The 17168-nt window shown below is 39.8% G+C and overlaps 1 protein-coding gene across 3 annotated transcripts in view; it reads right to left on the bottom strand.

The window, feature by feature from the left end:
* Positions 1–17168, bottom strand: part of CACNA2D3 (calcium voltage-gated channel auxiliary subunit alpha2delta 3) — a 1571161-nt gene that overhangs the window by 1212027 nt on the left and 341966 nt on the right. For all 3 annotated transcript variants that reach the window (XM_029600901.1, XM_029600903.1, XM_029600904.1), the window contains one exon: positions 2261–2377. In XM_029600901.1, the coding sequence (XP_029456761.1) occupies positions 2261–2377 (117 nt within the window). The remainder of the gene's footprint in view (positions 1–2260; positions 2378–17168) is intronic.

Here is a 17168-nt window from a genome sequence, read left to right as displayed (position 1 = left end):
AAACCACTGAAATATTATCAGAATATAATGGAGGAGTTTGAGTGAGAAGTAATCATTTGAATAAAGTTATGACAAGTGAGGGTGTATTGTATGCCATCTAAATCTAGTGAAGTATCTTATTCTACCAATTTTTTGGGAGAGATCTCCAAAACTTCCCCTGCATTTGGAAAGGGATGTAGAAATAGAAAGTCAGAGTAAACCATCATTAAAAATTCACAGATTTATTGGGAATTGAGAACATAAATGGGCTGAATTGAACAAGGACTTGTAAATTGTTATTGACTTCACGTTAAAAACATTGGTAAAGTTATGTTGGGACCACATTTTTCATCTGGCTTGATTATTACTGTACATGCTAGTGTTAAAAGAATATTCTTGCCACACCCCCCTGACTGGGAAGCCTGCAAAACAGTACAGTATAAAAATAGTATAGGAGGTTTGGATATCTTCAGCCCTTGGAGGTAGCCTTTCGACTCCTTATTGAGGACCTCAGCCCAGAAGTTACATATATATATATATATATATATATATATATATATACATATATACATACGGTTGCCGGTATATAAAATTAAATAAATAAATAAATAAATAAATAAATGTGTGGGGAATGGTGTGTATGTGCGTTTGTGTATATTCTAGCTATCTGCTCCTCCTGCTGTTCTCCTGTGTAATTTTTCATTTGAGTAGCCAATAAGAAAAAGATTCTCAATAAGTGTAAAATCAAATTTATAACATAAAAAATGTTTCACAATTTAAAGACAAAAAATTTCTAACCATGGTTTAAAAATGGAGTGAAAATATGGCTAAGCTCATAGCTATTAGAGATATGTTTTCTTTGTTTTTTTTGGTTTGTGGTTCAGTTCGGGTCCCCCACGGGTAATTTTGTTTTTTCCGTGGTTCGGGGGTTTTTGTTTTTTTTTGTGGTTCCCAAATTTCGTGTTAGCGCGCACTAACAAGAAATATGAATTTTTCCAAAATCTTTGGAAAAGTTTTTTTTTGTTTTTGGGTGCTTCTGAACCATGACAAATTAAACAATTTCATTGAAATTGTCTAATTCATATAAAATGAATGCATATCTCTAATACCTGTACTGTGTTTCAGACAAGCATCAAAAGAAAGTGTCAAAAAAAGTAATCGGATGCCATGAAAAAAACACTCAAAATGATTCTTTAATACATACATAATCTTTCCTAAAAATACATGCCGCCACAAAACACAAATGTATAATCACAAAAAACAGACCCCAGTTTGTGATGAGCTTTCAAAAACTAATGGGGTCATTTCTCAAAGGCTTATTGCACACAATACAGCTGTATTGCGTGCGATAAGCCTGTATCGCACACAAAAAGGCCCTTTTCACGTATGATAACATACAAATTAGGGGGAGGGGTTGGAGTCGGCAGTGTCTTCGCTGCCGGCGATAACGTTAACAACATTATCATTGGCAGTAGCGTGCCAAATAGCGCCACCTTTCATGGTGGTGCTATTCGGTTTAAAATCCAGCAGCCAGCACACCACGGTGGTGCGAAGGCTGAGGGCTTTCGCAGCCCCCCCCCCCCCCTTTGCCCCTCTGCCCCCGTTTTCGCTGGATTCATCATTCAGCGTTGAATGATGAATCCAGGCCTAATTGTGTCAGTAAATAAGAAAAAGGAAAGTTTTTAATCAAATCTCACAGTTCATTATATCCATATATCATATCCCAACAAAGAGCTCTTGTTTCGCCATAAGCAGTGGCTTTATCAGGGGAACTGTTAATTTATAGATGAGCTACTTATCTGGCGATGGGTCTCTGAGTATGCACATTATAAACACGATGTGTAAGTTAGACTGCAGTAACTGGCCACATCGGGAAATTCTCAGTGGAACATCCACCTTGTGATATATCAAAGAAGCCGATATCATCCTCAAGTTTTGTGCATGTTGATGTTATTCCACGGCAAATGCTCATTTGAAATGGGATATGCCTCACTTCTTCCGGTCATTTGTGCATGCTCAGATACTTATCCACGTACATTTCTTGGCTGTGGAAACTTATGCATGAAACTTTTCTATTACCTGTGTAATTTTCCTCAATAAGGAAATTTGCACACATAGGGGTCCATGCATGCATAGTTGAAAAATTACACATTGTCAGGCACATAAAGTATTCCTACTGTACTATACTGAAAAGAATGCCTAAAAAGCAGTAATATTAATTACGAGTTCAGCATGGTCTTGCAGCATTACAAGCATGGCTCAAGTCAATCAATTCACTTACCCTTACTGCCTCTGCTTTCTTGTGGAACATCTCCTCCATATTTTTTGCTAGCTTTTTCACAAGTTGGAGTCCATCTATTTCTTCTATTATAACATCCTTTTCATATTCTTTGTATTTCTGCAATTAGACAGAAGCCCAGGAAAATGGTAAATTGATGTTATATCATAAGGAGTTAATTTGCAAACAGCCTGCCAAATAAAAAGCTTAAGTTTCACCAATTTTCAAAGCGTTCTTGCACACATAAACCCTCTTTGAAAATTATCCCACCAAATCTGCCCACACCCAACACCTGCTACTGCTATTATGTCTCCAGAAATTTTTCAGGAAAATTTAAACGTACACTTTTGAAATTCCAAAAGTATACAACTAAGTGTAAAGCTCTCTAGGGATGTGCAGACCAAAAGTTTATGTTCATAAGGCCATAAGTCGAAAGGGGGGGTCAATTTTGGTCAATATGGACATATGGAGAATTCCATAAGTGAGTCTATGTCCATACGTGCACCGATTCCCTAAATAAAAATTTAAACCCCTCACCCTCCTTAATCCTCCCCCAAGACTTACCAAAACTCCCTGGTAGTCTAGCGGGGAGTCAGGACGCCATTTCTGAACTCCTTTGCGAGGAGCACGTGACATCGGCGTCACGTCGGAGTGACGCGGCGTCACGTGATTCCCCGCGGGTTCGCTCCGGGACCCTCGTTGGATCCAAAAGGAACTTTTGGCCAGCTTGGGGGGGTCAGCTTGGGGCAAGCTGACCCCCCTATTGAAAACGTACATGCTTTGTTGTACGAAGGGCAGGGACAGAGCATATTGGTAGGGGTGTGCATTCGTTTTGAACTTAAATGGAAAACGCAACTTTTTTTTTTTTTTTTTAACTTAAAAAAGTGATGAGGCGTAAACGATCGGATTTCCAACTTATTCAACATAGCTATGTTGAATACGTTGGAAATCGCGATTGTTGATCTAAATAAAAATTTAAACCCCTCACCCTCCTTAATCCCCCCCCCCAAGACTTACCAAAACTCCCCAAGCTGGCCAAAAGTTTCGTGAGGGTCCGGGAGTGGACGCGTGGGGAATCATGTGACGTCCGCGTCACTCCGACGTGACGCCGACGTCACGTGGTCCATCGCGGTTCCGCTCCTGGACCCCTCGTTGGGCCCAAAAGGCACTTTTGGCCAGCTTGGGGGGGCCTCCTGCCACTCGTCGGCGCCACTCCGACGTGGCGCCGACGTCACATGATTCCCCTCGGGTTCGCTCCCGAAACCCTCATTGGGCCCAAAAGGAACTTTTGGCCAGCTTGGGGGGGCCTCCTGACCCCCCCAAGCTGGCCAAAAGTGCCTTTTGGGCCCAACGAGGGGTCCGGGAGCGAACCCGCGGGGAATCACGTGACGCCGGGTCACTCCGACGTGGCGCTGACGTCACATGATTCCCCTCGGGTTCGCTCCCGGAACCCTCGTTGGGTCCAAAAGGAACTTTTGGGCCCAACGAGGGTTCCGGGAGCGGACCAGAGGGGAATCACGTGATGCCGCGTCACTCCGACGTGACGCCGACCTCACGTGCTCCTTGCAAAGTTCAGAAATGGCGTCCTGACCCCGCTAGACCACCAGGGAGTTTTGGTAAGTCTGGGGGGGGGGGGATTAAGGCGGGTGAGGGGTTTAAATTTTTATTTGCACATATGGACATAGACTCAACTTATGGAATTCTCCATATGTCCATATTGACCGCAAATGACCCCCCCTTTCGACTTATGGACTTATGAACTTAAACTTTTGGTCTGCACATCCCTACATATTGGTTTGGATCAGTCTCAGTTTTATTTTGAAAATCCAATGTGAGGAGGAGAGGGCTTATTGAAAATTAAGTCAGTTTCTTGCACGTGTGATTGAGTAACTTTCTATCATCTCAGTGATTTAGTGATCTTCTTTTCCACACATTCAGTTCCTGAACCAGTAAATGAAGGAGGAAGTTCAGCTGAGGATGGTTCCTTTCTGAACAGACACCATTGGATACCAACTACTTTGTGATCAAATTATGTCAATGCCTGGAAAACACCTTAGGATTAATTTATACTATTTGTACAATCACATACTGTCTGTGTCTCTTGGTGATGTAAACAGCAAGAGGAGGTTTCATTTTGCTTGGTTTTTTTTGTGTGTGTCACTTATTTGAAATGAATAAACAAATACAACTCAAAAATAAATAAAACAAAATTAATAGCCACAAAAAAACAAACAAACCAGGAAAGAGGTAGGGTGGGAGAGGGGGGGTTTTTTTGCATTTTGTTTTGGGGAAAAGCTGACAGGGTGATGTTCATGCTAACAGTACTGTCTTTCCTGCCCTTTATCCCCACTGTCTCTCTGCATCTGACATTCCCATTCCTGCACACTAGTCACCATTATCTCCTTCCAGTAAATTAGACTGTGAGCCCAGAGGGTAATATTCCCTTTTATCCATGGGTCACATAGCATGGCTAGCATACGAGTATCATTCTCATTCAGGGGTTTGAGATAATCTTGTATATAATGCTGTAAGATGTCCATGAATAGCAACACCTCTGGTGCTAGTCCCTGTTCCAGAATATTGACTATGGGGATTACATCTGTCGGGGTGCTTCTTGTGGAACTGAGATCCCCTGTGGCATCTTTGAAGGGCTTCAGGATTTATATAAATCAGCATCATGTGGACCCAATCATGATGCTCTAAGGGGCAATCCACACCTGTCCTGCTTTCCATATGCAAGTCATGAAGGGCTGTCTGCTGCTCCACTAACCTCTGCAGCATCAGATAGGTGGAATTCCAATTGGTGCCTTCATCCTGAATGAGGCAGTGCAGAGGCTCCCCCCACTGCTTCCTGCTCCTCATAGAGCTGATGCCCACCCTTCATGCTCCGGTGAAAATGCCTAGCTATTTTTCTGCCGCTGTCTATCAGTTCCTTCAGGATTAAGCTGCTGCATTTCTCCTTGGCCCACAGGGTGCCCTTTATTGCTAGATGCAGCATATATGCAAAGCAACAGATCTCCTCATAGCCCTCATCCTCCACTGCCTTTTTCATAGTAGCATCACTGTCTGTAAATGAAAAAAAAAAAAAAACCCCAGGAACAATCCTGTCTCTCCAGTTTAGCTGTCAGCCCTCCATCATCTCTCTTATTTCTTCTAACATTTTGACGGAGGTATGACCAATATCCATCACCTAGATGTGCAGCACAGCCCATCTGTAACCTGCTGATTCACCCCTGTTAGAGCTGCTGCAAGTGCCTGCCTTTGCTTGTTGTTATCATTATGCCACCAGGGAACAGATAAGTACCAATTGTTGAATGTAAAGAACTATAGATATAGGGCCTCATTTTCCAATATCGCAGTGGTAACGCATGAGGGGGCATGTCCCATGCAAATAAGGCATTTTTCGTGCAGTGGGGAAACATCGCATCACGCGATGTGTTCGCCATTTGCGGAAATGGATTCGCAAATCGTGAAAACATCGTGCACTGCGATAAAACAACCAATGAATCATCACAGTACACAAAAGTGTCCAAACAGCCTATTTCCACTCTTAGGTGCTGCAAGCAACATGTTATATGAAATTGTCGAGAGAGAGAGAGAGAGAGAGGGGGGGGGGGGCCTATGCCCTAGACAGTTATTTGTATCCCTATGGGAGGGCCACCTAGTAACTCGAGGTGGGGATTAGGTATGAGCGTAGGGGGTTGGGGGCCACTTTCACATACAACATGAGACATACGGAAAGAACAGTGGTCTCTAGTGAAGATTTGCTGGCCGGAGTGAGGAAACTCACTCCAAGAAGAGATTTGGGCAATGTTCTCTCCACCTAGCTTGATGGACACTCTACCTGGGCAACAACAAGCTAGGTGGAGAGAACGTTGCCCAAATCTCTCTTCTTGGAGTGAGTTTCCTCACTCCGACGGCCAGCAAATCTTCACTAGAGACCACTGTTCTTTCCGTATGTCTCATGTTGTATGTGAAAGTGGCCCCCAACCCCCTACGCTCATACCTAATCCCCACCTCGAGTTACTAGGTGGCCCTCCCATAGGGATACAAATAACTGTCTAGGGCATAGTCTCAGTCTCAGTCTCAGTCTCTCTCTCTCTCTCTCTCTCATATAACCCTTTACTGGCCGGTAGCTAGGAGCCGTGCTAACACTGCGGCTGTTTTACATATGCTCTGCCCCCTGAATATAAAATTATGAATTTGCAAATCGTGTTGGCTGTTAGTGTGAATTTATCTCCTGCGATAACACCTTGGAAAATGCCCCCCATAATTTGAAAATTGACTGCATATCTATGTTAAAAATTGATGGAATTGACTGCATAACCATGCTATGTGAAAAGTGAAGATTGGTGCAAATGCAATGAAAGTGATCTCCTGCACATCTAGGTGATGGATATTGGTCATACCTCTGTCAAAATCTTAGAAGAAATAAGAGATGATGGAGGGCTGACAGCTAAACTGGAGAGACAGGATTGTTCCTGGGGTTGTTTTTTTTTTTTTTTGGTTTTTTTTTTCATTTACACACAGTGCCATGAAAAAGGCCAAAAGTGCCAAAAAAAAAAAGGAACATTTTGTAAAATATATTAAAATATGAGTGTTAAGGAGGTTGAAAGGGTTTTTCACCAGTGATGGCAGTAAAGTGATCGTACGCGAAGCACCAAGAGAAAGTATAAAGATCCTGGTGTTAGTGCTCTCTGAGGTTTTTCCTTTCATGAAAAGTAGTAGTTTGTGCAGTTGTAGTATAAATGAAATTTTAATTGAATTTTGCTGATGGAGCACATAGAAGAAAAATATTAACTCTTTATTAAAAATATAAACAAAAAAAAAAAGAAAAATAAATCAAATTCATTGACCAGTGAGCACTTGTGTGATATTGTGAGCATTTTAATTACTAATAATAATATACTGAGCATTTAGGCACTTAAGGATTTATGTTCATGAGCATTTTTAACTGCCAAGACTAACAATGAGCAGATAAGGCATTTTATGAATGTACTTACTGTTTTATTTAATTGTTTTAATGTTCTATGTTTTTCCTGTCTTATGAGTTAACGTTTTTATTTTTGTATTATAATGTTATAGTTTTGATTGTCTATCATAATTATTATGTATGGTTTGATTTTGTTTATTTTTATTTTAATGACTTTTATGTATTATGTTAACTTTTACACAACACTGTGAATGTGATATCTTAAACCACCCTGATCAAGCCTGTTTGAAAGTGTGCTATTGAAAAATGTAAAATAAAATAAATAATAAAATAAATAAAAATATTGTAACCTGCCTAGTATTATTAGATTGGCAGGCTATAAATTTATAAATAAATAGATGGTGATTTATCACTAGAAAAATGTTAGCATGGCTCACAAACATTTTGTAAAAAGCCACTTAATGAGCAATGCAAAATTATTTAACATACTCATGAAAAATGGCAGAAATTGCATGGTCACAATATTCTCGTGCACAGAAATCCAAAAATGTTTTGGCTGAATACCATGAGCATGTTACTTACTAAGGGCACGCTAAACAGCCTGATCATGCTAAATTGAGAGAGAGGAAACACACTGACACAAACTTAAGCACTTCCATTAAAAATATACCTTTTAAACATGGCAAATGTATTGTTAAGTGATATATTCCCAAAGGACAAAGGTCTTTACTATCATTGATGTTGTTGGTGTAGCCAAAGACCACTGTAGACCTTCAGGGGCCTGAGGCTGAGAAGCAGTCTGAGCCACAAAAAGCTTTTTGGAGCGGACCAGTTTTTGTTTGAATGCAACACTCAGGACTGTAAGCTGTGAAGCAATAGCAGACTGTATGGTGCAGCTACTGTGATCCCTTCATGACAAGGTAGACATAGATTGTGGAGTGATCATATGTCAGAGCCCTTCTGAGTCAGTACTGCCGGATACCTCTCTGGGTCTCCCCCTTGATGGTACTTTGTTCCTAACCATGTCCTCACACGGCTGCTTGAAGATCTTTATTGATGCAGAAGACAAAAGGTTCTGAACATGTAGTCATGTCAATTTTTTTTTTTTTTATCTCCGATGAAACCATCAAGGAAACTTCCTTCCTATATAGAATTGTTCGTAAACCTTTCTGTCTTATTATTATGGGGGTGGCGGGAGCAGAATTAAAGCTGATATAGTAAAAACAGTGCCTTCGTTGCAAAGAATAACTATAACAAACACTGCTGAGGTTTGTTAAACAACTTACAGAGATTTACAGATCTATTTTTCCCATCAGCTGACTAAGAAATATCAGTATTCTTACTTAAGAGTTAGCCAGCATGTACAGTAAATGGATGCATACGATTCTCTATGAGGAAGTACAGTTCCAGGAATAGTTGCTTAATATTACCATGCTACTTTGTTCTAATGTACTTCTAAAAGGAGTCAATTATTTTGAACTTTAACTATCCTAGCTAAGCTACAATCAAAGCATCCTGAGTGCTTATTCTTCTTGTTCATAGTAAACAACGTTAATGTTTCTTTTATTTCATTTGAAAGAAAAATACTGCTCTCTTGTTTTCTTCACATTGAAAGGATATTGTTTGGGTTTGCATTTGAAACATACAATAATATATAATTACTGCTTCAATTTATAGAAAGAGAGTAGCACTGCCAGCAAATAAAAGGCAGATAATTCCTTTAGCAATAAAAACAAAATCATTACAATCGCTTTTTCCTGATTTATATTTCATTATTGAAAGCTCTGCCATAGAAAATTAAAATTAGTCAGACACACCATTCCAGCTGACCTTTTCAGCGGGCAAGTTTCAAAAGATTTTAGCCAGGTAATTAAGTAACTACCTGGTAAAGGGGCCGATGCAATACAGTACGCTTACCCCAGGGCACTGTATAACCTGCAGTTGGACGCCGGTTGTAGAGGCGCTAACTAATCCCCTTATGCAATAAGGGGATTAGTGCCTCTACAACTCACTTCCAACGCTGAGTGAAACTAATAGCGCTCATCACATGCAAATGCATGTGAATGAAGCTATTAGCTATTCACTCCCTATGCAAACAAAAAATGTGCTTCTAGGACACACATTTTATCAGTCAGAAATTAATGCCTGCAGAAAAAAACTTCTTTTCTGTACTGCCTCCTACTTAATATCCTTGGGATATTAAGTAGGAGGAACAACTCTTTAAAAAAATAATAATAAAAAAAAGTTTAAAAAAAGCACTGGCAGGGGTTTGGAAAATGGACGCTGGTTAATTCAGCGTCCATTCTCCGAACCTGACTACCGGCACCAGAAGGAGTATATAAAATCAATATTAAAGTGTCAGGCACTTAATATTAATTTATTCACTCCTTCACTTATTGCCCATTGGTCCTTTTCACTGACATAAGTGAAGGAGTGAATAAATTAATATTAAGTGCCCGACACTTTAATATTGATTTTATACACTCCTTCTGGTGCCGGTAGTCAGATTGGGAGAATGGACGCTGAATCAGCGTCGGTTTTCTTAACCGGTGGACAGCCACCACAGCAGACCTCTTTCTGGCTTGCGCTGTCAATGAGGTGCTAGGGGCACACAATCACCCCTAGTGCCTCCTCGACAATGCAAGGCCTAATTTAAATATTGTATCACGCCCCCAGGAGAGGTGCCTGGGGGCGCGTTATGAAAGCGGGCGCTGAATACACAGCACCCGCTTTCGGGAGCGAGTTTTTTGCATCGGCCCCAAAATAAGGAGCTGAAGATTGCCCTCCCCCTCTGCAGGTCCTTTGGTCCATGTCCAAAGGGGCGTGGCAATCAAGGAAGGCAGGGGGATTTTCATAATGAAATCCCTGTAGGTATGAGCTTTGCATCACAAACTGCACCCTGCAAAACCTGAGGAGAGAAAAATACTCGCAATCCCACCAGCCCAAGAATTTGCAAAGGGAAACTCCATGGGAAGTTTATGCTTTAAGCGTGTTTTTTGAATACTGAATATTTCCAGGATTAGCTCACGAGAAGAAGAAATAAAATCTATCTATTGTTAGACCTAGAACAGAATACGTTCCTCAAGCAGGACATATGTTTGTAATTTTATTTCATTTATTTAATAGCATTCTTCCAGCAAGTTCTAAATATTTAAATTACTGGTGGTAAAATCAGTGTACATTAATGTAATGCTGAATGATGACTGGCACTGCAATGTATGTTCAAACAGCCTGGTTCATTTTAACCTGTCAGTAGCTTCTTAATGTTTGCTGGAAAAGTACATTAAATAAAGAACTTTTTTTTTTTTACATTTAGATCATCCTTGCCTAAACAGAAAATCCTTGCCTAAAAAGGAGGCAGGCATTAATATTCAACATATGGGTATGTACAAACACACATTTTTGTGGTACCTGGACGTTATGTACTTTGAAGTGCTGAAAAAGTGAAATAAAACTGAATAAAATAAGTAAAGTAGAAATCAAATAGAGACAATTTTCAGATTGCCCAAACTGGGACAAAGTCTATGGGTTTCTTTTTAATCACAGACTTTGCACTAATTTTCAAAAAGAATGTAATTACATAGTGGTCTAATAAATGATGGCAGAAAAAGACATGGCCTATTCAGTCTACCCAGCAAGGTTTTTTAAGGTTATAACGGACGCTCCACATTAAGGATCCTTTGTATTTATCCTAAGCATTTTTGAATTCCATCTCCTCCACTAGGAGAGCAATCCAGCAGGTATCGACTTCCCTTTCCATGAAACAATATTTTCTGTTGCTGGTCCTGAGTCTAGCCTCTTGGAGCTTCTTATCATGCCCTTTAATTCCAAAACTTACTTTCCATTGAAAAAGGTTTGCCTCTTGTTCATTACTAATACCTTTTTGGTTTTTAAAAGTTTATATCATATCTCCCCTCCTCTTCTGTATTTATTTTTAGATCCCCAAGTCTCATCTCATATGGCTTCTGATGCAGACCCCACACTATTTTAGTTGCCTTTCTCTAGACTCCCTCTAGCCTCACTCTCCCCTTTTTGAGTTGTGGTCTCCAGAAATGAACATAGTATTTCAGGTGTGGACTCACCAATGTCCTGTACAGTGGCATGGTCACTTCCTTTTTTCTGCTACTCATGCCTCTCTCTCTCTGTGCATCCCAGCATTCTTTTGGCTCTAGCCATCACCTTGTTGCATGGTTTTCCTACCTTGAGATAATCAGACACTATCACGTAACATCCCCAGTTATCTCTCCTGGTCAGTGCACATCAGCTTCTCAGCCACCATCTCATAAAACCTTGCACTTTTTTTGCACTGAATTTCAACTGCCAAACACTCAACCACTCCTCAAGCTTTCTTAGATCAAATCTTATTTTGACTATTCCTCAGGTGTGCCCACTTTGTTGCAGATTTTAGTGTGTGTGTGGGGGGGGGGGGGGGGGGGGAGAATGCAAATTCTGATATATGCTTATCTTCTACCAGAACAAGTTAGACCTTTGGACACTTCTATTACAACCTAAATACAGTTGCTAGATTTGAGAAAATTGTGACTGTGAGCTTGAAATATGTGCTTGCTCCAGGACTGGGAATAAAAAGCACACATAGGATTAATTTCATTTGCACACAGGGATTGTAATGCAATATAGAACATAAGAACATAAGATATGCTATACTGTAGCAGACCAAGGGTCCATCAAGCCCAGTATCCTGTTTCCAACAGTGGCCAATCCAAGTCACAAGTACCTGGCAAGTACTCAAACATTAAATAAAACACAAGCTACTATTGCTTATCAATTAATAGCAGTTTATGGATTTTTACTCTAGGAACTTATCCAAACCTTTTTTAAACCCAGTTACATTAACTGCTGTAACCACATCCTCTGGCAATAAATTCCAAAGCTTAACTATGTGCTGAGTGAAAAAGAATGTTCTTCAATTTTTTTCAAATGAGCTACTTGCTAACTTCATGGAGTGCCCCCTGGTCCTATTATCTGAAAGAGTAAATAACTGATTTAAATTAACTTGTTCAAGTCCTTTCATGATTTTGTAGACCTCTATCATATCCCCCTCAGTTGTGTCTTCTCCAAACTGAACAGTCCTAACTTCTTTAGCCTTTCCTCATAGGGCAGCCGTTCCATGCCACTTATTTTGGTCGTCCTTCTCTACACTTTCTCCAATGCAACTATATCTTTTTTGAGATGCGGTGACCAGAATTGCACACAGTATTCAAGATGCAGTCTCACCATGAAGCGATAAAGAGGCATTATGACATCCATCCTTTTATTTGCCATTCCCTTTCTAATAATTCCTAATATTCTGTTTGCTTTTTTGATTGCCAAAGCACACTGAACCGATGATTTTAATGTATTATCCACTATGATGGTTAGATTTCTTTCCTGAGTGGTAACATTGTGTAACTATACCAAGGGTTATTTTTCCCTATGTGCATCACTTTGCAGTTGACCACGTTAAATTTCATCTGCCATTTGGAAGCCCAATGTTCCAGTTTCGCAAGGTCTTTTTGCATTTATCACAATCCGATTGAGATTTAACTACTCTGCATAATTTTATGTCATCCACAAATTTGATCGTCTCACTCATCGCACCCCTTTCCAGATCATTTATAAATATATTAAAAAGCACCGGGCCAAGTACATATCCCTGAGGCACTCCATTGTTTACCTTTTTCCACTGTGAAAACAGACCATTTAATCCTACTCTGTTTCCTGTCTTTTAACCAGCTTGCAATCCACAAAAGACATCGCCTCCTATCCCATGACTTTTTAATTTTCTTAGAAGCCTCTCATGCAGGACTTTGACGAATGCATTCTGAAAATCCAAATACACCACATCTACTGGTTCACCTTTGTCCACATGTTTATTCAAATCTTCAAAAAAATGTAGGAGATTTGTGAGGCAAGATTTCCCTTGGGTAAATCCATGTTGGCTGTGTCCCATCAAACCATGTCTATCTAAATGTTTTATGACTTTATTCTTTATAACAGATACCATGATTTCTCGCAGCACTGAAGTCAGGCTCACTGGTTTATAGTTTCCTGGATCACTCCTGGATCCCATTTTAAATATTAGGGTTATATTGTCTATCTTCCAATCTTCAGGTACAATGGATGATTTTAATGAAAGTTTACCAATTAATTGAAATAGATATGAAATTTCATTTTTTTAGTTCTTTCAGAACCTTGGGGTGTATACCATCTGGTCCAGGTGATTTACTACTCTTCAGTTTGTCAATCAGGCCTACCACATCTTCCAGGTAAACCATGATTTGGTTCAGTTCATCTGAATCATTACCCATGAAAACCTTCTCTGGAATGGGTATCTCCCCAACATCCTCTTCAGTAAACAATGAAGCAAAGAAATCATTTAATCTTTCTGCTACAGTTGTGCTCCGGTTTGTGAAAAACATTGCTTTGCTGGACCAATGGTGGTGGGTGGGACTTGCCTGCAGTGCAGCACCAATAGACAGTGTAGCTCCTGGTTCTATCCTGTGTAATTCCAGTTCAGTTGCAAGTAGCTTGCCAAGAAAAGATCAGAGCTAAGCAGGCATTTGGGAAGAGACCCATGGCAGTGTAAGGGGATTAGGTGCCTAATTTTTATCTGTGTACCTCATATGCAATAACAGTGTTTGCCTGCAGGGTTCATTTTCTTTCATTCTTTATAAGTAAAAATTGTACAAGAAAACCTTTCTGTTGTGTGGCTAGTGTTTGAACAGCAGTGTGTTTTGAGAAGTCATAAGCTGGTCTAGAAATTCCTTAGGAGCCTTACCAGTGTGGCATTTGGGGGTTGTTGGAGACCCTGCCTCCCTCCCCTCCAAGTGAGTGAACTGCATTCTCATCTACTTTTTTCACCCTTCAGAGTCACTGGGGATCTAGATGCCTCCCCTCCCTTGGCACTTGCAATACTGAGAGGGGAGGGGGCACAATGTCTGATACAAAAAGCCTGACTTGACCTAACTCTTCGCAATATCTCTCATAAATATGTGGAGTAGAATCAGCCCCAGGACTGATCTTGAAGTATTGCCTTAATCATCGCTATTTTCTTACAATGAATTCCATTTACTACCACCATCTGTCATCTATCACTCAACCATTTTCATTTTGAAGCTTACTGTGGGTGCAACAGTTGAAAATTAAATCTGTGCGCCTTATTTTTATCCCCTGACCTAAATGCCCCTGCCTCTAAATATGGAGTTATGGAATACCATACATAGTCCTATAGAGGGATGGCAATTTTCAGGTAAAAACACAATACTGGATCAGAACGAGGGTCCATCAAGTTCAGTAATCTGTTTCCAGCTGTGACCAATCCAGGTATAACGTTTCTGGCAAGATCCCAAACAGTAAATAATTATGCCGCTACTGCACATTGATAAGTGGTGGCCATTCCCTAAGGAGGTAATTTTAAAAGGAGTTACAAGAGTAAATTTAAGATACTACCATACCATTTTTAAAAATTAATTTATGCACTTACATGTGAATATCCTATGGATAATTCTTCAGCATATATTGTAGCAATTTCAGAAGCCCACTTACACAGATAAAGTGCATTTACACGTGTAAAACCCAATTTTAAGCATTTAAATGCTTTTTAAAGTCAGGACCTAAGTCTACTTGGTTAATAACAGTTTATGAACTTCTCCAGGAACTTGCCCAAACCTTTTTTTAAATCCAGCTATGCTAAGTGGTTCAACCACATTCTCCAGCAATGAATTCCAGAGCTTAATTGTATGTTGAGTGAAAAAGAATTTTCTCTGATTTGTTTTGAACGTGCTACTCACTAACCTCATGGAGTTTCCTCTAGTCTTTGTATTTTTTGAAAGAGTAAAAGTAAACTGACTTACATTTATCTGTTCTGTTCCACTCATGATTTTATAGACCTCTATCATATCCCCACCTCAGCCATTTTGTCTCCAAGTTAAATAGCCCTTACCTCTTTAGCCTTTCCTCATAGGGGAGCCATTCCATCCCCTTTATCATTTTGGTCGCCCTTCTCTGTACCTTTTGCAATGCCACTATATCTTTTTTGAGATGTAGCAACCAGAACTGCACACAGTATAGGTGAGACCTCACATTGGAGCAATACAGAGGCATTATGATATTCTTCATAATGACTTTCTCCATTTCTTTCCTAATAATAATAATTCCTAACATTCTGTTTGCTTTGACCACCGCCGCACACTGAGCCAATGATTTCAATGTATTGTCTACTATGATGCCCAGATCTTTTTCCTGGGTGGTAGCTCCTAATATGGAACCTAACATTGCGTAACTACAGTGTGGGTTGCTTTTCTCCATGTGCATCACTTTGCACGTGTTCACATTAAATTTCGTCTGCCATTTGAATTCCCAATTTTTCAGTTTCACAAGTTCCCCCTGCAATTTTTCACAATCCATTTGTGATTTAACAACTTTGAGTAATTTTGTGTCATCTGCAAAGTCGATCACATAACTCATGGTTCCCCCTTCCAGATCATTTATAAATATATTAAAAAAACACTGGTCCCAAGCCAGATCCCTGAAGCATGCCACTGTTTACCCTTCGCCACTGACAGTCCATTTAGTTGTGCAACTTGCTAGTTATCATCTATTTCCACCCAAAAGGGTAGGGCTCCAAAGAAACTGCACCCCAACCCCGACTTACATCCAGAGGTCATAGTCATCCTTTTGTGCACTTGTGTTTCCAAGATAGTGCCTTCTAACACAATGTTACTCGTTAGTTCAAGATTTGTTTTCCTTTCTGTATAGTGCCACAGATACAGCAGAATGAGAGCAGATAGGTTCATACATTAGCTTTAACATATGCCCCTTCACTTTTGTAAATCAGTGCTGAGCATAATTCATAGAAATTACTTTTTTTTTTTTTTTTTTACTGTCCTGTAGTTTAGCATCATTTCCAGAGCCACATCAAATTTATACTTAACGATTGTCCAGATCATGATAAAAGCAAACAGACCAATCAACCATTCTGCAACTCACACACACACAGCTATGAAGACACAAATTCTTCTCGACAATCTTCCATAACAAGATAAGCACTCGCATGTCCTTATTATAAGAAGATAAACAGTTTCATTAATGTACTAGTAAATACATGACTTGTACCAACATATCATTCCAGCAAGGTCAGGGATCAGGAATGAGCACATCCCTCCATAAGTGGATTTCTACTCATCAGGAAGACAAACTACTCATTTTTCTGGCACATAAGCAACATTTAAATTGCTTCATTGCAAAGAAATATTTGAAAATTGATTCCTTCTTCTATGGGAAGGAGCATTCGTTAAACAGCCCAGCCTGAAGATCTGAATATGCATGAGTTCGGGGGAAAAAAAGCAACAAAAAAGGCATTACTTCTGCAGCATCTTTTTTGCCACACCATTTCCCACAAACACTAGGAAAAGAACACCACTGCTTCACTGTCAGAACATTTAATAGTGTTCTCTAACTGGTTTAGGATCATTTTTTCCCCCTTGCATGATAAGGGAATGCTTAGAAATGACCTGTCAGAAACAACCTACAGGAAGATGAAGTCGGAAGTATATTGATCAATCAAAATAATTTTTTAGTGGAATAAGAACATTTATTGTGAGGGATAAGAAAGAAAAAAAAAAAAAAGAAATACTATACCTTCTGCTTAGAAAGAGAGAGGACTACAGTGTATATTTTATGAACTGGGACACAGCCAGGACTGCATATCTATGGAGGGAAAAATATAGTGAACACGAAAAGTAGGCATCTTGCTACTAATTGTAACAGCACATCGGGGCCTATTAGGAATGTGTATTCAGATATTCTAGATGGGAAAACTGATGAGCTGATTTCAGTTCAGTTGAGGTCATCAGAACAAAAAACTGGCTCATTCCGAAGATCTGGACAATTTTCAGATTATTCATTTTTGGCAAACAGTGTGTACCGTCTGTGAAAAAAAGGAGCACTATTTGTGCCTAGCACACACTATTTTTGATA

The sequence above is a fragment of the Rhinatrema bivittatum genome, chromosome 4, assembly GCF_901001135.1.
Source record: "Rhinatrema bivittatum chromosome 4, aRhiBiv1.1, whole genome shotgun sequence".
Classification (NCBI taxonomy): domain Eukaryota; kingdom Metazoa; phylum Chordata; class Amphibia; order Gymnophiona; family Rhinatrematidae; genus Rhinatrema; species Rhinatrema bivittatum.
The sequence above is the reverse complement of the archived record's forward strand: the minus strand, read 5'-3'. Positions and strand labels throughout refer to the sequence as shown.